The sequence below is a fragment of the Colius striatus genome, chromosome 9 (assembly GCF_028858725.1).
Source record: "Colius striatus isolate bColStr4 chromosome 9, bColStr4.1.hap1, whole genome shotgun sequence".
In the NCBI taxonomy this organism is placed as follows: Eukaryota; Metazoa; Chordata; class Aves; order Coliiformes; family Coliidae; genus Colius; species Colius striatus.
In genome coordinates this window covers 35,169,483-35,190,306 of record NC_084767.1, presented here as the reverse complement: position 1 = coordinate 35,190,306, position 20,824 = coordinate 35,169,483, and the positions used below count along the sequence as shown (strand labels likewise).

General features: G+C 38.6%; 2 protein-coding genes across 4 annotated transcripts in view; one reads left to right on the top strand and one right to left on the bottom strand.

Annotated features, from left to right (window-relative positions):
* Positions 1–20,824, top strand: part of CREB1 (cAMP responsive element binding protein 1) — a 36,049-nt gene that overhangs the window by 1,283 nt on the left and 13,942 nt on the right. For both annotated transcript variants that reach the window (XM_062002015.1, XM_062002014.1), the window contains exons 2-4: positions 14,158–14,279; positions 17,697–17,843; positions 19,735–19,835. In XM_062002015.1, the coding sequence (XP_061857999.1) occupies positions 14,166–14,279; positions 17,697–17,843; positions 19,735–19,835 (362 nt within the window). In that variant the 5' untranslated portion in view covers positions 14,158–14,165. The remainder of the gene's footprint in view (positions 1–14,157; positions 14,280–17,696; positions 17,844–19,734; positions 19,836–20,824) is intronic.
* METTL21A (methyltransferase 21A, HSPA lysine) overlaps positions 12,611–20,824 on the bottom strand; it is a 31,668-nt gene continuing 23,454 nt past the window's right edge. The window contains exon 4 of one of the 2 annotated variants that reach the window (XR_009819229.1): positions 12,611–13,089. The gene's annotated coding sequence lies outside the window, so the exon portion shown is untranslated. Of the gene's footprint in view, positions 13,090–18,177; positions 18,405–20,824 lie in introns of those variants that run through there. The other variant, XR_009819230.1, reaches the window with a different exon arrangement.

Sequence of the window (20,824 nt, the reverse complement as noted above, 5' to 3'; positions counted from 1 at the left end):
AGCCCTGTTTAAAAAGCAAATGTCAGCTCCGCTGCCTTTTCCACCTTAGCCTCACAGCTGCAGCAAGGCTGGTGTAAGGTGGACTCTCTTTTTTGTTGCTTAACGTAGAAGACAGTATTTTTGCTTTATTTCTGCATTCAAAACCTGGATACCTGCAGTTTTGTGTACGGTAGTAAGTAAAAATGACGTGACAGTCTTACAAAACTTCTTTTAACCTCAGATTGTTACACCTCTCAAATGTATACAAGGATAAAAATATTTTATAGGTCATCTGACTTTTCTTCACCAAACTTTTTCTTCCCCTTCTCTCTCTTAAATATCGAAATGCCTGCACATAATCTAGTTCTGGAATAACACCTGTGATTAATTTCTGTTTTCTGTTCTGGTTTTTTGGTTTGTTTTTTTTTTTTTTCCTGGAGTTAGAAACAAGTTTCCTATTCCTTAAATAAAGGACTAGAAACTTATTTGGGAATATCTACTATCTCTATTTAGTCCCGTTATGACCGCCAAACACTATTTCAAATTGCAGGAATTTTGAGACTCTGCTTGCTTCCTTTCCCTGTATCAAGGAATGTGGATTTTTTACAGTAAAATGTGAAGTCACTAAAATATGTTTTTGTTCAAGATGAGTATTTCTTATTCACCTGTGTTAATAGGCCTGTCCTTCCTTGTATGTGAATTTCTGGGTTTTGTCACTTCCGCCACTTTTGAAATGATGGCCAGAGGTACTCTACATCACTTCACTTGGAATAATATCAACATGAGAAGAGGGTTTCTAAAGTTGTAACTCATTAATAGACATCTGAGGATTTCAGTCATCAGTGTGGCTGTTGATAGTGATTTAAGTGAATGTTGTCAGTGTATTTCATTCATTCTTCATTTTAAATACAAAAAATGTGACCATAAATCCTTGCTTGTTTTTTATAGCTTTGGAAACACAACATTGTATTTTATTCTGTTTAATAAGAGAGTGCAAGACTTTTGGATCCATACTTGCCAACACACATCTCTGCGTTTCCTCACCAGCTTTGTATCCTCACAAATGAAAGAGAACAGAGAGGTGGTTGTGTATTTGCTAAACATCTCTTATAGGTTACCTAAAGTAAAATACGTTTGTGTAGGAAAGAAGAGCATAATAATTCTTAATGCTTTAATTTCACTGATAGAATGTTAATGTTTAGATTAGTATTCTCAGCTTTGTGTCTGGATCTGCAATAAATGGTCCACATCTGATCTTTCTGGGTTTTTTCTCCCATACTTTTGGTGTCTGCTACCCTGGGTAAAAAAAGAAAAAAAAAAAAACACCAACAAAGCTCTGAAAGGGGAGAGAGGTCTGCTGATACAGAAAATTTAGAAATGTCTTGACTGTCATCTCTCATTTTCCTGGAAGCCTACACCAGCGTAGCTATTGCTGTTACTGATGTCAAATATAAAATATTCTGTAGTAGATGATGTTATTCTGGAGAGTAGCTTTTCTGCTGCAGCTGAAGAAGCAAACAGCCTCTTCTTCCCTAAGTGCAGCTACAGCTCTGGAGATGCAGACTTTGATAGCAGATAAGGCCCTGTCTAGGAATTTCTGTTGACACCGTTTTGAAACAAATGGGATATTCACACTTCACCTCTATTTTCGGATCTCCTGAGCGAAGTGGAGATCAGTTACTCATGCTGTACTTTGCAAGGCTTTTGTGCAGTGGGAAGGCTGTTTTAGCTTTCTGCAACTAAATCTAAATTAATCTCCAGTTAGTTTCATGGGATATGACAGCAATCCTCATCAACAGCAACAATCCTACAGAATTTGGTTTGAGCTCTCTGGTGCCCTAGCTGTATACATTTGAAGTTTCACGGCAGGACAGTTTGTTTTTTTTCTCTGAATCCAAAATTGTGTTACCTCATCTGCAGTCCATGTTGTCGTATTTCATGGTGATTATGAAAACCTGAGCGGTCTGCCATTAATTATCTTAGTATATCACCTAACATGAAGGCATTGATACCTATTTTATTCTTCAAAACTTTTAGATCGCTTGATTGTACTGCAGTTAAAAAGGTGAGTGAGAATCAATATGGTACCTTCAGTTTTTCCATGTTTCTAAACCAGCTTTGTTAGCTGTGCAGGACATGAAGATATGCCAGTGTCTAGTTGGTCTTTTAGGTAAAAAAAACTATTTGAAAACAGACAAGGATTTTCTCATTTCATACTGCTGCTGGGTTGTTTTGTTTTTTTTTTTTCCTCTGGCAGTGCTGAATTTAGAATATACTGTGAGAAGTCAGGAGAATAGGAAATAGGTGGTGGAAAAGACACTTGAAGGGGGGAGGATAAATAATTTGTAGGAAGTGTGTTCCTGTTTACATGCATGTATATATTTTTCTATATATAAAACATACATACATAAAAGTTTACATCAGCACCAATATTCTCAATGATTTTGAGTAAAATGCATAGGTACAGGGTTTCTTTTACCGCCTAAGATAATAAGCATTCCTGTTTTTCTCCTGAGAAATTTGATGTTTCTGAGATTAGGTGTTTGTCATTAGGCGAAAGATGGAAAACTAGTTCCAAAGACAGGAGAGTCCTGACAGGTGCTGTTCTGGATTTCATTAGCTTTCAATTGGTCTCTGATGAAAGACTACACTAGCTTCTTTAGATAAAGCTGCAGGAAGCTTTATAATGAACTACTATTGAAGCTACCTTTATGCAGGAAACTAAAACAAAAATATCTGCACTTGATGTTTTAACACTTTTTGGAGGGGAGAGTTGAAGTGATGTGTAAAAATCTCTCTCTGATCCTCTAAGTGTCATTCCAGTGATACCACGTTTGGTCAATACCACGTTTGGTTACTAGCAAAACATTTTATCCCTGCATTTGGAAGAACTGTGAAGCTGAGTTGTATTTTCCTCTTTGTGGCAGAAACTTTTTTCAGATAGCTTTCTAAATGTAGAAAAGAGGTGGTTCTTTTCTGGAGCAGACTTAAAAAAGTATGCATGAGAAATCCAGGAATTTCTGAAGTTTATCACTGCCTGGTGGATTGAAAACATAGTTCCACTTAAGCTTCTTTTTACACTAATGTTGGCTGAAGCATCCTTCATGCCTGGCAATTTGTTCATATCTTCTCCGTTGTGCTGGCAGAAGTGTTTGGGCTACTGCATGGTCGACCTGACTGAGGAGATGATCCATCAGGATATGAGGGGTTGGGAGCTTGATTATTGTCCACGTGGACCATTCCTTTTCCTGGTTGCTGCAGGGCTGCACAGCCGGCAGCATAATCAAGAGGAGTGGAATGAGCAGGAAGATAAGGGCAGCTCAAAAAGCAGTGCTGCTAAGTGAAAAAGTGCAGCCTAAGTAAAAATGTCTAAGCTATTGCTGTGTTTATAACTAAACTGGATGGCATAGATCCTGTTGTTCTTGTTGCAGCAGTGGATCATTTACCCAAATTTAAGTTTTTACATGTACTAAATATGAGCAAATGAACATAAGATGTTAATATCATGTGTATATATATATGATATACATATATATATTCCTAGATGTTAATGTCATGTATACATTCTGTTTGTTGTGATACTTATTTATATGGCTTAGATAATTTTTGTGTGGGTTTTTTTTTTAAACTGTTATGTTCACTTCCTCAGTCCAGTTCTCACCTGTTTTATTTTAACTTCTAACCTCCTGTGGCAGCTTTCTGCCACAATCTTCTTAATCATCTCTCCAGAAACTCGGCAATATTCTGTGTTGTTTTGGCTCCAGTATTACATGCATTTTTCTTACAGATCCCACCCTAAATCTTCTCTCATTCTCTACTGCTATTCCAATATCAATTAGATTTGACTTTCCTTTGCACCTTTCCTAGGGCTTAAATGTAAAATCTCATCTAGTTTCTCTTTTATACCTCATGGAGTAAAGGATGGGAAGCATTCTTTTCTTGACTTTTTCTGATGCCTCTTCCCCTGGTTCTGTGTAGCTGGCCTGACCTCAAACTCTTCTGGTGCCTGTCCATTCCTCCAAGCGACGTGCAATATGAGCAGGGTTTGTGAAGTTATGCCTTCGTAGATTGTAGAAAGCTTTGTCTTGGAAAATATCCTAGAACATTACCATAGCAGTAGGACCCCTGCCCCTCTTCATGAAACTCAACAAAATTTTTCTCTTTTCTGCTGATAGAAAAATTCTGGGAGATACCAAGGGAGAGAAGACATGAAAATGGGCACTGTGTACTAATGCAACAGCATAATACTAACAGAAATGGGTTGCTGAGGTTTCATCTGAGCATGTAGCTCTCCAGAGACATCTGTCTCTTACTCCTTCCTTCTCTTCTGCTCCTGGTTGTGTTGGTGTTCAGCCATCTCTTATGTTGACTGGAGTGTTGAAAACTAATGATCCAGTTCAAATCACTAACCCAGGAGAAAACTGAGCTTTTTTTGTTAGGTTAGTTTTCTTCTGAAGGAGGGAACTGAATCTTTGGTGACTGAGATGCTGTTAGCATGAACAGTGATGCAGACTTACAGGGAGATTGTAGGGGAAGGGGACACAACTTTCAATTCAGCAGTAGAGAGCTGAGTGAACAGACCCATCTTGGGGAAGTACAGCACAGTGAGAGAAGGTGTCAGGCTCTGCCTGTGGTGATCAGAGCCACATCAATTCATCTTTTTAGCTAAGAATGCTGGACCATGAGTGTCTCAATTGAAGGAGGGGGGGAAATGAAAGTTTCCCTCTTTTGACAGCCTAGTAACACCTCTGTGGTTTGTTGAACTAGCTATTCCATATCAGAGGCAAGTTTCAGTCCTCTCAAGCAGTTGTATCAATGTAAGTCTTTGGTCTCTTTATGAGGAGTGCAGTCAGATGGGGAGAAATATATAAAACATTTTTCTAACCAAAGCAAAGTTGAAAGGTGGAGCTCCAGAAAGGGAGCCAACACCTCGGTGTAAATCCTGTCACTTGGCCCAAGGCATAGGCAAGGGAGCTTGCTTTAGTTTCAGTCTTGCTACAAACTGATAGATGCCTTGGCCTATCTTCCTGGTTTTAAAATAATAACTGTGGCTGAAACTACAAGCAAGAAAGTTGTAGCATAAGGTTAATATGGAGAGCGTAACCAGTGCATAACATCCTGGGCTGGGTAGAGGAAGAAGTTTGTTACCTGCAGCAAACAACTGCTTTGTCAGCAATGGAGCTGTTTGAAAATTGCATCTCTGCCCATCCTCAGAAAGCTAATGTTGACTAAAAAATAATCATCCTGTTTCCAGCCTTCCAGAGTTGTGAGTAAAAAACATTTCTTCAGCATCTTTGTTTTGTTGACTTCCTGCAGTCTTATGGCATCTATACCCATAGTTTGATCTACTTTGCTTTTATTGGCAGGCCTGCCTGCAGCAGCGTAGACTCTTCTCCACTTGCCCTGTTCCCGCTCTTGTGCCAGTAGCGCTGGTACAGCTGTCCACGAGGCAGTGATGTGAACTGGATGGGAGAACTGTCCCAGGATAAAAATAAGTTGCCTGTTCTGGTCTGTGTGTAGTGCAGATTGGTGAAAGTGCAAATAAAAAAGAATCTGGAGGAAAACAGAGCCTGAGCTGGCAGTGCTGCCAGTAGAAATGCTTGTAAGAGTGTAGTTGCAGAAAGGAAAATGGAGATTTTATTTTGTGTGCAACACACTGATGTGAAACACGGATTCTGTTTCTTCCTCTGACCCTTTCGGGTTCATCAATAGCTCCCATTGCTTACTTGGGGTCACTGTTCTGACCTTCAGCATTGCCATCAAATCACATCTCTGTTCCTTGTAGAGAGCTGTTTTGCTCACAGGTAATGCAGGTCATAAACTCAAGTTAAGATAAATTATTCTTTGTTCTGGAGGTGATACTATTGCAGAGTAAGCCTGCCTGACAAGCAGATGAGAGATCTTTCACATGTAAAAAGCTCTCCTACAGCATCTAGGCAAATATCAAAATAACTTGAAAAATAAACCAGAATCCACTCAGTTGATAACATCAGTCAAAATTCTTTTACAGAAAAAAAATGGTTGCTGTTTCATTTCCGTTGGTTTTTAGGGAGCGGATGGGCTATAGGTTTAATTTTAGTACATTAAGCAAGATAATGTGTCTGCTGATGCTTCAAGACTAGTGCTAATTGACCAAGCAATGGTAATTTCAATGTAACTAGTAAAACCAGAGCAATGTCAGGATTTAAACATTTCCTAGTCTGAGCTGTGGCTTAAGCTGCAACTCTTTTCATTTTAATGTTGCAATAAATTTTGTGGATAGGATGCATTCAGAAGTTGGACAAGGGTAAGGTTTGTAAGGAAGTGCTATTTTTCTTGCGCGTACCTGGACATACTCTACTGTAGTGCTCCAGCTGCAGAAAGAATTTGAAGTTTTTTACTTATGTGAAAGCAATGAAGCAAAAAAATAATCTCTACTACCTGTTAAGAAAGAAACAAAGCTATTAAATTGTAACAATAAGTATGTTGCTGGTGCAGGTTATTTTTAATTTGTTTCAGACCTTCGACTTTACATCTGGTAACTGTCAGCTTTGTATAAAGAATTCAGTCTGTCTTACTTTCAGAAGACCAGTTAAAGATAATCTATTAATAAAACAATGAAAGCATTGGGTTGATACATCCATTTGGTTGTGTTTTCTTATTGAACACATTAGCAGTATGGGCTTTTTAAGCAAGACTTCTCAATGTTTACCAAGTTACGTAGCTTCATCCTCTGATACTATGGTTTGAGATCTAGAAATACCACATATGTTCCAAACACCAAATAAAATTAGCAGTGTTTGTTTTAATATTTATGCCTACAAAGCTTGCAGCATAAATACAGGAAGTCTTTAGCCACTGACATTGAGAAGTGGATTAAAAATGAAGCTGTCTCTTCTCACCCAACAGATAAAATCTCAGCACAGACACAAATACCATGTAAAACACCATGCTTACCCTGAATTTCTTAACTGATTTCATAGTTCTATGAGACTGAAGAATGATATAAAAACAAATGTGATCTGTATCACTTTGGGATTCCAATATCTGATCCTTTTCAGTCTGCAGGATTGTGCTGAGGTGACCTACAGTATTCAAACCACAGACTTTAAAAAAAAAAAAATACACAAAACAGAGGACAAAATTCAGACATCTAATTTGGTTTTTATTTTTATGTTTTAGTAAGTTTTTCCTGATGACCTGTGAGCACCAAGAGAGAGATGGGTGATCTATATAAATTCAAAAGTAGCTTTAACTTTGTTCACTTAAGCATTTGTAATGGACACAGTGGTCAAGACTGTGAATCTCTGTACCACATGTATAGAGCAAAGCCTGTGCAGGAGGCAGTTGTTATTACTCTCATCATAACATCGTAGTCCTACTTCCCTCTCTAGGACCAGAGTAGCGATGTTGAGCAGACAGTCATCGCTCCTGTAGTTGTTTGCTGAGAACAAGTTTGAGTAGTTTCCCCACCTCAGGGATAACTAACACAAACGTTTGTAGAGTCTCTTCTTAAAGAGTTGCACACTGCCACAGGTTTGGGATTGCAGCAGTTCGTCCAGCTGATGCCTCTGACCTGGGATGTGTAAGGGTCATTTGGCACCTGGACACAGATCCTTTCAACAGGTCAAAACATTGTCAAATATTTCATGCAGCATTTAGCATCTTAGCATTTTTCTTAGTCTGCCAGAATGAAGGTAATACAAGGCCACAAGACACAGAAATGCATATGGAGAAGAATAAATATGATCCATCTGAATGCTTGTCAAGCCAAATTCAAATCTTGAGTCCTGACAGGTCTACTCAGTGGAAAGAAGGAACACATGCAGCTTCATAGATAGAGATTAACCATGCTAATTTGTCATCATTTTCTGCTCCCAGTACTCCTTTCATTGTCAATAGAGACATAGTTTTTCTAACATTGCCTTCCATTTTCTCCCTGTCCCTGGGGAAGAAGTCTCTGTCCACTTGCAGAGTGAACTCTCCTTTCTGGCACTTTGGAGTGTTTTTGCTCTTCTGCTGGAACATCTTCACCTGCCAGTGTTTGCTATGAGAGGAAGTGTCCCAAAATGTTCTGCTTGTTGACCAGCAGAGAGGATCAATTCTTTATTTGGTATATCTGGGTGGTACCAGAACACTGTTTCAAGTTGCTGGGTGTTCCAGCCAGGTACAACCCACCTCCTTGCACATGGATCATGCAAGCTGCTTTAGCGTACCCCTGAGCCCAAGCCAACAACCCTGAGAGGTAGGGTGTACTAATTTGGGTATGAGGCCTTGTTAGCAGCAGTTAGCAGCAGAAGTTTGTTATACCTGTTGCTTTACTAAGATTATTTTGGTTCAGGCTGTATTAATACACCACATGGCTTTTAGATCCTTCACATCCAGCAAGCTTTCCCCAAGAGCTGAGCACATCCGGTCCCCACCTCCATGTTTGCAGAATAATAAACTGCAGCATTTGATAGCATCACAGGGGCTGCCTTTTGAAGACACACACACACACAAAGATGCCTCGTTAGTCTTCATACAGACATAATGTTATCTTCCTTTTTTTATTAAAAGCTGACATCAGACTACTGTGTAGTCACAGTTTAGCGCTGAAGTTAGAAGTGGAAATATGAGAGGTGGCTGATGTCATGTCACTGCAGTCAGTTGTGCTGAGAGGTCAGCATCACTCATGGAGTCTCAGTTCTCCACCCACTGTTGTTTCAGTCAAAGCTAAAAGAAGCATTTGACTAGGGCCAGAAATTAAACCTTGTCATGAGTGGCTATGCTGATTATTAATTTGCTAGACCTGTACCACTTGCAAAGAGCCTGTTCCTGGAGGTTGTGATGTGTTCAGTGGGACCATTAGCTCCCACATGCTCTCACAAAAAAAAAAAAAAAAAATTGATGCCCATATTTTATGTTGTGGTAGGTATCTTTATGTAAATGATACTCTTCAGATAACATCGCTGTGATAATTTTTCTTAAGTAACCAGTAGCTAAGCATGGCAAAGTGAGCCAGGTTACTTTCAGCAAACCCATGGACACAAGAGGTGTGTATTTTGACAATTTCACATGGCTTCATTTTTATGAAAGTAAAGCTGCTTTCTACAGTTAGTAAGAATTGCAAGAAATCACCATAGATTCACCATAGTTTGAAAATTAGCTACTTTTTATGTACTAAAGAACGTCAGAGAAAAGATGGTAAGCTGTAGTAAAGTGTGATCAGTTTGCATATAAATGAACTGCATTAATATGATAATTGCAGGAAATGTATAAGAACTAATGTATAAGAAAATGTGCTAAATTCTCAGAAGCAAATTCTTATTCAATCTTTGTGAATAAGTCGTATATACTGCCCAGAAAATCCATAAAAATGTCTCTTTTCCCTATTTTTTTTTCTGGGGGAAGACAAGTTACTACAGAATCACAGAATATCAAAAGGGCTGGAAGGGACCTCGAAAGATCATCTAGTCCAACACCCCTACCAGAGCACGGTCACCTAGAGTAGGTCACACAGGAACTTGTCCAGGTGGATTTCGAGTGTCTCCAGAGAAGGAGACTCAGCAACCTATCTGGGCAGCCTGTTCCAGTGCTCCACATTCACTGAGGGTGTTTATAAGTAGTTCTCACAATTCTGTCCCACACTAAGGATCACAGACATTAATAATGTGAATTAGATCTTTAATAGGTAAGTACATTCAGTGACAGAGTGTTTATAAATAGAACGTGTTCTTGGATTATTTTATTCAATAATAATAAGTTACTCTATAACCTTTCAGGGATTTGTTTTGACATTTTATCTCAGTGAAGTGTCAGTTTTTGGGGGGAATTTCTGAATGGCAATGGAGTAAGACAGTGGAAAAGCTTTTGTTTCTTTTTTGTTGTTAATGCCTAAGGAAATGCTTTGTCTGATCTTTCTCCTCAGACTCTTCTACTGCACTCCTAGTAGAACGGGTGTATTCACATAAGACCTAACCCAACTATTAAATAAGATTTTGAAAATGTTGGAGCTTCTAAAATACATACATTATCAATAGAATTAAAGTATGTCTTTTGGGTTTTTTTTAAGTTGTGCAGGAGGGTTCACCCTTACTTTTAAGACAAATTCAGTCTTAAAGGGAAAGGTTGTAATTCAGTTATGTCCCTTGATTCTATATTGAGCAAGAAAAGGCAGTATAATCTTGGTACATGCACATCATTTAATTCAAGTGCTTGTTGGATGCTCTTTTATTTGTTCATAAAATCTGTGATAAAAGAAAAAATGCAATTAATTACTGTCTTTTTAAAAAACCTGAAGGCAGAAACACTAGACACTAGTACAATGCCAAGAGTGTGGAGTCAAATCAGGAACATCCATCAGTAAAGAGTGTTTAAGCAACTTTCACTCGTGAAGCTTACCTGTGTACTAATTCACCATCTGCCTGGTAAATGTCAGGTTTCTTGTGTTATGCTAACAGGACACAAAAGCTAGAGGTGATCCCTGATTTGGATGTTTGCCACTGTAGATGTGAGTTTAGTTTTTTGCTATTCTGCCTTTGTTTTAAAATCTGCCACTGCTTTTTCTTTAGTGAAAGGGAGATTGGGCATGCAATGCAAGTAATTTGTTCCAACATTTTCATCGTTTACATGTCTAAATCTGTTAAGTACAAGAAATTTTCAGTGACCGTGGAACTGCAACTGCAGCTGCACTAACTTTGTTGGGAAAGTCCTGAGCCAGAAACATTTGTTACATATAATCAAAGCTCCTGGTTGCATTTCTTCTGTGATCTGTATAAAATTATTATGTTGTTCACTTCTCTTGCCTTCACTATTACAGTATGTATTCAGTCAGCGAAGAGCTTTCAGACAGCTCTCCCAGGTATCGTATTGATGGAGACAGAAGTAGAACTACAGGTGTAACATTTAATTAGTGGTCTGTTTCTGCTTTGTGTAAGATCTTTTACATTGAGATTCCGTTTTTCTTCTAAGTTCAAGATCTTTACTTCAGCAGCAAGAATAATTTTCCGGGCTTTTTATTCTTCATTTTGCCTGGAAAATTGCTCAGTGTGAATGCAGATAATCTGAAGGTACTTCTCCAGTTACGGCATTTCCAGTTATGGCACTTTCAGTGAACGTGGTTGTGGAAGCCATTCTTATACTTCCAGTTCCCTTCAATTTGACCAGCTCTTGTACCACTCCCAACCCAGAAGCTGCTGTGATCATTGAGTGGTTATATGGTGAACCCATCTAGAGAAGTGGCAAAAGGTAGATTTAGGATGAAGCAGCAAATGTAGTTTGTGTTCACAGTATGGCATACAGTCTTGTCACCTCAAGGAGAGGGCTGGAGAAGGATATATCCAGAGAGCAGCAGCAGAGACAGTGCCAGTGTGAGATGACAGAAAAGCTATGGTGTAAATTGCAATTCCTGTGTCAATCCAGTGTAGTCATTACTGACAGAGAGACATAATTATGGGCCTATCTTGTCTTGTTGAGGATTTATTGCTGGCTATTTGATGTCCCATGTGTTAACTGTAAGATTGTTTTTCTCTGAACATTTTCAGTCTGGCAGACATTGAATGAAGTTCGTAAACCAGCTGTTGAGCCACAGCTGAAAGGTAACAGTGGAAATGTTTACTGATGTCATATGAGTGTCCTCGATAATTGCACTGAAATAGTGAAAACAAATAATAGCATACAAGAGTAGTGTTTAATGACATTTTCAGTGCTTGCATGGTGGATCTATGGCTTTATAAAGTGGATGGAAAGTTTTCATCTGCTGTTACAGCCACAGTGAGGTGTTTTGATTCTTGGATTTAATGGTGCTTGGGAAAGGACCTCCACCTTTTTTATCTAGACCATCCTGGGAGGCAAAAAGCAGCCTTGTCTGCAGAGCAGGAAAGCTCTATGGCTCATGTGAGAAAGGAGAAACCAAAGGGCAGAGGTAAACATTTGAGAGAGATGCTGGAGTTTATGGGAGGGTTTCAGATAGAAAGAGAAGAAAGCAAGATACCCCAGGGAGACCACAGATGAATCAATAGATGGGTACTAAAGAGTGAAGAAAATTATATGAAAGCTGTGGGAAGACAGAATTGTCTCTTCCTGCTCTGTAAGCAGACGGGAGGGGTAACTCAGCTTATGCTCTTGAGTACACAGCATTGATGCTGACTTTAAATAACAGAGGTTACAGGAGTTACCATTATCTGTAGAACACCTAGTTCAGCATCCTGTCTTTAAAATACTGGAGAACAGTTGATATCTCAAAAGGCTGTTGGAACATGCAAGAATTACATGTGACATCATCTCCGTCCCTCATGAAAATCTTTTTTTTAAAAATTTTTAAGGATTAGAGATTGATTTAAATCCTGACTCATGAGTTTTTATCTTCCTGCACTATTGGTAAACGAGTATTGTTTACATGGGAGCATTTGTCAGACTAATACCTGGTTTATGTGGGATGAAAATCATGGCAACAGGGAGAGGCATAACAAAATTAGAGGAGCTTAGAATTTAATTTGTTTTTTCCAAACATTTTTATGTTTTCTTTCTTTTTTTTTAAGGAGAATGAGGTTCTTTCCCTTCTTTTCATTTCCTACTAGTTTCTAAACTGATGTCGGAACTAAATATTTGTTGCTTAAAACATTGCAGTGTTCATACACACACATACACACATGATTATTTGAACAGTCACTTTAATACTATATATACAGATTTTTTAGTTGCTTTCGTTTCATGTGAGATGCAGCTGCTACTTTGAAGTGCTGTTTTATCTGTGTTGATTAGCAATCCGTTACTGTAAGGCAGACTTTTCATATTATACTCAGGGCTGAAGTGTGACTCTATTGCTGTAGGCAGCACATCTCCGAAGAGCATTCCTTCTCTCTTCTATAACACTGAAGTGTAGTTTGCATTGAAATAACAGTTTCCCTGTCTTTGTGTTCCAAATGAAATTTTTTTAATGTCATCCCTGTATTGACTCTTTTAAGTCTTTTCCTGGTGGGGGATGGAGCAGTAAAATTGAGCAGGGAGAAGGGCATTTCCTCTTCTTTCCGCCTTTCTTCAGGTCTGAGCATCCTTTGGCTCTGGGCCCTTTCCCAAAACAGAAATGCTTTTCTGGTTGTTTTGCTGCAGCACTGAAGATAGGTGTGCTGCCTCGGAGTAACCAGGGGCCTGAGGCAGGACAGGGCAGGACACAGAATTAGTGTTGTGGCTATGGAAGTAATATCCATTTTTAATATTTGTTACTTGGAGTTATGTATATAATACAGTGGTATTACTGTTTCATCATTAGGAGCATTTCCTTATTTTTTAAAGTTATTTTTAAAATATTAAATATTTTCGTATCTATTTTTGCAGAAGAACTGAAGAGTAATTTTCACAGATCAGTGCAGAATTGAACATTCATTGCACTCTGCCGACATGCATCGTTTTGGTAGTTATGCGACCTCTTTATAATTTATGGAGTGTGTGTTCTGGTGACCTAGGCTTCCTTGGCTATTGTTTAGAAATACAAGTGTATTAGGAGCTATGTATAATACAGACCTTAGGTCATGATAAACTGCTATGTGCTGCTAAATATAAAAATATTTCTTTGCAGTAAGATTCACATAGAAATTACTTTCATCATTATATGTATGGGCTTTAACACTGCTGAGTAGAAAAGACTGAGTTGCTGTTACACAGGGCCATACACATCCTGGTTGTGGAAAGAATTTGCATGGAGATGTTACATATTTAGTTCAGACAGAAGAAGACTGAAAACTGAGTGCCCAATGCAGAAGCAATTGCTGTTGGTTACCTGCAGTTGGAGGGAGAGGGAGGGCTACAGCTGGAGGGAGAGGGAGGGCTGCAGCAGGGCACATTGTCACATTGTCTCAGAGGGAGTACCCTTCCTGACAGACTGACAGTTGTTACTCCACTTTGCAGAGGTACGGGATCATCATATCACAATTCCTCAAGCAATTTTTTTAAGATGAGCAAAATGCAGTTTTTCTCATCTCATTATTGTAGGAGACTGAACCTGTTTTTCAGAAACATTACACACAGAAAAATCAGCCTGAGGCAGACACCTGGCATGAAAAAATATTGCCTGAATGCTAATACTTTGGCAACATTTTCATAAGCAAATGGAAAGAGTATGTAGTAATGGGACTTCAGCTGCAGTGATCGCAACCAGATCCACCAAGAATAATGGATTTGCATACCAACCCAGACTTACGACAAATATTGTGATTGTAGGTAACTAAATGACCATGGAATCTGGAGCAGAGAACCAGCAGAGTGGAGATGCAGCCGTTACAGAGGCAGAAACCCAACAGATGACAGTACAGGCACAACCACAGATTGCAACGTTAGCCCAGGTATAAAATCATACGGTGTAATAGTTTTACCTATTGGGTAAATTTTTTAAGAGGGATAATGTCTACTCATGGGCCTAAGAGGAGATTCCATTGATACAGTTCTGAAACAGGTGCAATGTATAGTTCCTTTATTTACTTGTCTTCGTATTTTTAAAGAGATAGAGATTTTTAACCTCTCATCACACTAGGCCATGTTCATTCTGAACAACTGTATGTGTGTGAACTGTGTAATGAATGAAAATATTTCTAGCTTTCTTTACCACAACCATACCACTGAAAGGTTGGTTTGGTTTTTTTTTCCAAACATGTAACTTACTGTCTTTTTTTATGTTGACTGGATTGTTTTGCTGTTATGTTTTCCACTAGACACTTGTCTGTAGTGGTCAGTTTAATTCTAAAGAAAACAAACTGAAAATAGAGAGAAATAGTGCAGCAAATATACCACCTTATCAGATGGGGTTAGTATTATAAACATTATTATCAAGTGAAACAACTTGACATTTAGCAGCTCGTGTCATCCTGCTGTATTCAGAATTTCAAAGAATTATTGTCTGTTCAGACAGACAGATGTAGATCATTTGTTATTCTGAAATTATTTTGGAGAGGCAAGATATGCTATCATAGCTACATCTCTAATTTTGAAGCCTGATTTCATTCTTGGATATACTGATGGTTGGTAGAAGTAATTCCATTGTGTAAATGGCTACAGAATGTGTTCTGCTCTCTTCTCTAATTTTAAAACTATTCACAGTCTGCAAAGAACAAACAGGTTTTTTAGATCTTGTAGTTTGGAGAATTGTGTGTCTTCTAAGTGGTACAAGTGTCAGATCACTTACCATTTTGTAAATGATTGACATCTTTTTAAAGTCATTGCGCCTTTTGGTACACCAGAGGTAGTACACTTCCATTCAAATGATAGTATAGGGGTTGGAGTTGTTAAAAGGCAGAGGATTATTTTTTTGAGTGAAGCTGTAGCATGGATTTACAGGCCACCAGCTGCCCTGCACCAGCTTGCCTCTTTGGGCAGTTTTCTCACTCTCTAACTTAGGCACAGGATGTAGGTGGTGTGAATAACACTTCAGTGTGAACTGAGTGGAAGTAGTTTATTTCGCTTGCAAAACCAGTAAACTGCTTCTCACTGGTGTGCCTTTAATTTAGTCCAGAGAAGCAACCACATTTTAAATTGGTGTATTAACATACAAACTTTCAGGTATCTGAAGTGTATGGTGGGTTGAATGCACGTTACTCAGGCAAAAGGAGATTATTTGAATGAGATTTTAATTTCCCACTAAGAAAAAGCTGTACAGCTATGGTTAAAATCCATGTGAAAGAAACATGTTACGTTTTTCCTAATTTCTTCTGTTATCATTCACTGTATTATTTGCACCTTAGCTTTTCCCCAAGTTTTATATTCCTTATGGAGCTGATATAACAGTTTAAACATAATTCCTTGTCTTGTTCACACCAGTATTACGTTACTATGATATTTTTAATATATGAAGTGACAGTATTTGGCATTAGGTAGTGCCCTGAGAGGCTTAGGCAAATCCAAATAACTAATTAATTCAATTTAATTATTTTCTTCTCTCTTGTAAGATCACCCCTCTTGTAAGCTTGGTTTAATTACTGCATTTTTAGTCAGTTCAGAGTAGTTTTCAGAGTCAAAAGGAAACTCGTTCCAGTTCCACAAGGTATGAGTCAGAGACATCTGCGGAAGTTACACTGCCGATGGCTTAATCCAACCACAGAGTGGCCTCCAGTTGATCAGCTTTGCCAAGAACTGTTTAGTCAAATGTGCATTATTAAAAAGGATCTCTTGGTAAAGGAATATAATTTGCCAGAGGAAAGTGCACTCATGTTAATCTCAGCCCCGGTTTCACTCAGATGTTAATTAAGTACCACCATGTAATGCTGCAGCTCTTTTCCCAAGAGAGCAAGGTCAAAGCAAACAGAAATTTATGTATTAGGGAGAAATAGCTGTGAAGGAGAGAGACCTACATGTAATTCCCTTGAATTTTGTTATTAAGCAAGATTTCCTGTCCCTGGCAGATGTTTATGGCAATTCAGAGATCAGCTACTGCAGCTTTTTGAGAACATGTTCGTGGGGAGAGCAGAGGATTTACTTCTGCATCCGGTACATAGCAGCTCTTTGAGATTAGGTAGGACAGCAGTGCAGCCCATTCTCACGTAATAGCTACATGGATCAAATTTCTTGAAAATGCCATTGAATACTGGAGGATTGTTACATTTTCCAGACTTGGGTGTCTAGAGGAAGACTTCTCTGGTCAGTGACCTGTGACCTGGCTCAACACTTGCCTGCAGTCCTTGCATGAAGGCTATGGTGGTATGAGTTGGGCACAAACCAATGGCTGTGTGTGTTGGCATGCCAGCCCTGGCACCTTCCTGCCTTTCAGGAGCACCCCCAGCCATGAACACATGCATCATGTCACCACGCAGTTGCTGAGTACTGGATATGCACCAAGGCATCTGCCCAGCCACATAGCAACCTTGGTGCATGGCCCTTCAGCCAGCTAGAATGGTTCTTGTGATCTGCTGGAGTGAGAGTTCCCCGTGTGACCTGGGCAGCTTTGTGTGGGTATGGCTGTCCCCAGAGCCTGAGCCCCCACATAGAACACGTGTGGCTGTGTATGCTGTCCTAACGTACCATGCTGAAGTCATTTGCCTATCCCGGTTGGTATAGTCACCATGCCTACTGGTTTGTGCTGGAGAAAATAGTCTTGGTTAGGAACAGAGGGTTTAAAATGTGGGCATTTTTTCCTCATAGAATTAACTCTGAGGCTAGAGTTTGTGTTGACCCATTACACTGAATCGCTATAACAGGCTACAAACCATTCCTTTCCGCTGCTAACCCATGGATCTGAACACATGGTCAGTTTCCTTCATGTATTTGGACATTGCCACCAACTCAGTGGGGTTTAGTCTCTAGAAAGTCTGAAAGGTATGACTCCCAAAAAATTTTAACTTCCTACATCTGGCAAACACTTTGCATTTTCTTGAGTGAGAGCAAAAATAGCTCCACTCCCATATGTTTCTGCCTTTGACTCAGCAGTGTCTGTAGGAGTACACCCAAGTCCTAGCAATATCCAACTGCAGTAAGCAAAAGGTAATAATATGGCTTTATTAGATTACCTCAAAATAGAGGCAGTTGTGTTTTTCTTTCTTAACAGTGTTTTACAGGCAATGTTTTCAGCCTGCAGAAATTCTGCATTAGATTAATTCGGAAAGTAGGTCAGATGTTGGGCTTAGGCATTTCAGAGGCTTTTATATTACACTGAAACATTTGGGTCATCTAACTGGGGTCTAGAAGAGACATAATTCTTTCACCAAAAAGTGTTCTTGGTAGTGAAATAAGATTTTGCAATACCTTAATTTATGCTTGCTGTCTCTTCCTTGCAGGTATCTATGCCAGCAGCTCACGCAACGTCTTCTGCACCCACAGTGACCTTAGTTCAGCTGCCCAATGGGCAGACAGTTCAAGTGCATGGAGTAATTCAGGCTGCTCAGCCGTCAGTTATTCAGTCTCCACAGGTCCAGACAGTTCAGGTACTGACTGAAGAAATTCCTCATACATGAATTGGGCCTTTTGATTAGTCCTGCCAATTCACTGGTTTCAAATGTGTGTATGTTCTGGATTGTGTTTTTGCTTATATAAACTTTAGAAACATGTTGAAGGCAAAATCTGTACAGTATTTGCTACTCTCTGACTTTTTTCTGTTCTGGTTTAACCACTTATCACTTTCAAATGTTGTTGAGTTTCATTTCTGTCTAGAATTTCGTTGGTGAGTTTAGCAGCTCCATAGGTTTCTTTTTCACTATTACTCTACTTTTTCTCTCTGTTTTTATACATCTTATTGAGTAAGAGTTGATACTGCTTCTGAAGTGAACAAAAGGGGGTTTCTTAATAATGTAATCTTTAATCATTAATGAGGCTGATATTCTGGGATGAGAGTCCTTTATACTTAGAAAACATTTGCTTTGGTTAACAAAAGAGATGTCTGTATGTCAGTAGTCCTTAAAATAAACCTATCAGTTCTCTCATAGGAATGGTTTTAAAATTTGCCCGTGGAATGTTGTTTGCTTTGTAAAGCCTTAGCATTTTCTCTTCTGTAAAGCAAAACAGACAATGCAATATGATGAGGTAGCTTGAAGACATAGGACAGAAATAGTCTGAAAACTTTAAAACCTGTAACTTTTTTTTTTAACCACTTCAAGCTCACTGTTAATGAATGCAGAAAGAGAAATTGCTTGGCGTAGAGTGGCTACACAAGGCAATGGGTAATTTTAAAAAGTAGATATTGTGACTATTTGATAGAGGTATATATCTAGGTGTTATTAAAGAAAAATATAAGGCATGCATAATTGAGAACTAGAGCATTCTGATAATAATCTTTGTTTACTCCTTGTCAGCTTTAGTTCTGAGTTTCTGGCAGACTACACTCTTCAGCCATTGGAGTCTAAAGTTTAGAGTTTTAATCTGTCGGAGGTGAGCAGTTTTCAGATAAGTGCACAAGTTACTAGCCCAGAGGTAGAAGATACGAGACTGACAATGAAACCATGCTTGGAACTCACCTGGCTCAGTGCAAAGCCAGCATATTTTTTATATTCAAAGCTGGTATTTCACAGTCAGCCTTGGACCTATTCATGTCCTCTATCTGATAACTGTGAGATTTGGGCACCAGCAAGCTTTTCGAGCCTTCAGCAATCTTCCCTATAGTGCATAAAATGTCAGACTGTGAGCAGTCTTTCTCACACAGGCATTTCTCTGTTCACTGTTATTGGCTTTTCTGTATTTATTAAGCAACTATAGTAATTTGGAAAACAGACTCTGGGTTTTTTTGTATTGGAGATGTTTTTATATTTTTGGCACATTTTGAGTTTAAAATTATTGCAATATGATTGATAAAACACTTTAACTTTCCATCATAAACTTTTGTCTTTTTTTCGCACAGATATTCAGAATTACAGCACTGCACTATTTTTTATCATCTTCATGTGTGACATTTTCCTGACAATTTCACCCCTAAAAGACAGTCTCTCTATAATGTATCTACGCAATTATTTATAAATTGATATTTCTCAAGTCCAGTATTTTTCAGGATTTTGCTCTTTGTTTCCTATTATTTCTGCTATCTTAATTCGGTTTTAGTTATTCTCTCCCTAAATTTTACTTTTAAAATATTTGTTTCATTAAAATGGATAGAAACAAGGAATCATGAAAAGTAAAAGGTGCATGGAATTACTGTTTATATTTTCTTATTATTTAAATTATAAAGGATGTTCTTGATCTGTTACTGAACGTCTTCCCCTTTCTGTTCACTGCCTAGGTATAAGCAGTTTAGAATACTTGCATTGTAGTGTTTTTCACAGGATATCAACATTTCCTTAAAGACAATCAAAGTGTCTTGTTAAATTTGATTGCTATTCTTGTTTACAGATCTCCACTATAGCAGAGAGTGAAGATTCACAGGAATCAGTAGACAGTGTCACAGACTCCCAGAAACGAAGAGAAATTCTTTCCAGACGACCTTCCTACAGGTACGGAGGTTAAGAGGAAAAGCACTTTGCTTGATGGGTGCGTTCTTCAAATGGAGACATAATGTGATTGTATAGTTATTTTTAGATTTGCCATTTAAATGAAATTTCTCTCTTCTGCAATGTCTTCCCATGGAATAGGTTGTAATAGGAGGAGGAGGAAGAATCCTCAGCTGCTGCACTTGGTAAAGACAGAAATGAGCTGAGAATAAGCCAATTGCCACATTTGTGAAACACTGAGGTATCATTGTGCTAGGTACCTTAAAGACAGCTTTAATGCATACTTAATACATGAAATACACTGAAGCTTTGCAGTCAAGTGACTTCTCTATAATCTGTTGGTCTGCAAAGAATCGGCTCTATTGTTTTTCATTATTGTTGACATTCTAGCAGCAATCAAACTCAATTCCTTTCTCCCATGAGATTTTCAGTGAACATGTGGTATTCTGTGGCTTAGAGAATTTCTACTTGAGCAAAGTTGGCTGTGTTCAAAGTTCAACAAGTCAGGGTACGAGCCAAATGTGGTAATAGGCATAAAGTATCTTTAGTTGTCATGGTAAATACTTCCCAGGTAAGACCAACTAGGTACTTCTTCACATGGTGTTAGTCATATGTTACTTTATTAATTCAGCCCTTGTTCAGCTTTTTCTGTCTCTCTTAAGGAACAGCTCTGGAGCTCAGCAGGTTTTAAGTGACCTGTGTATTTCTGCTACTTCAGAAAATTCAGATGCTCCTTTTTGCTTTATAAGTATAGCCTTAGAAATATAAGCTAGACTCTAGACCTGAACATATCTTAACCCATTTCTATTTTTTTTAGCACTTGCAGATTATTTTCTACCTTCTGCAGCAGCCTTCAAGACTGTTTTGCAGAAGGTAATGAAAATAGTTGCTGAAGATCCCTAGCCATAATAGATCTGGGAAAATATCTTTTATTTGTGAGGAGCAGGGTTTGCTAACCTCAGGGCTGCCACAGACTTCCTTGCAGTCTGCTT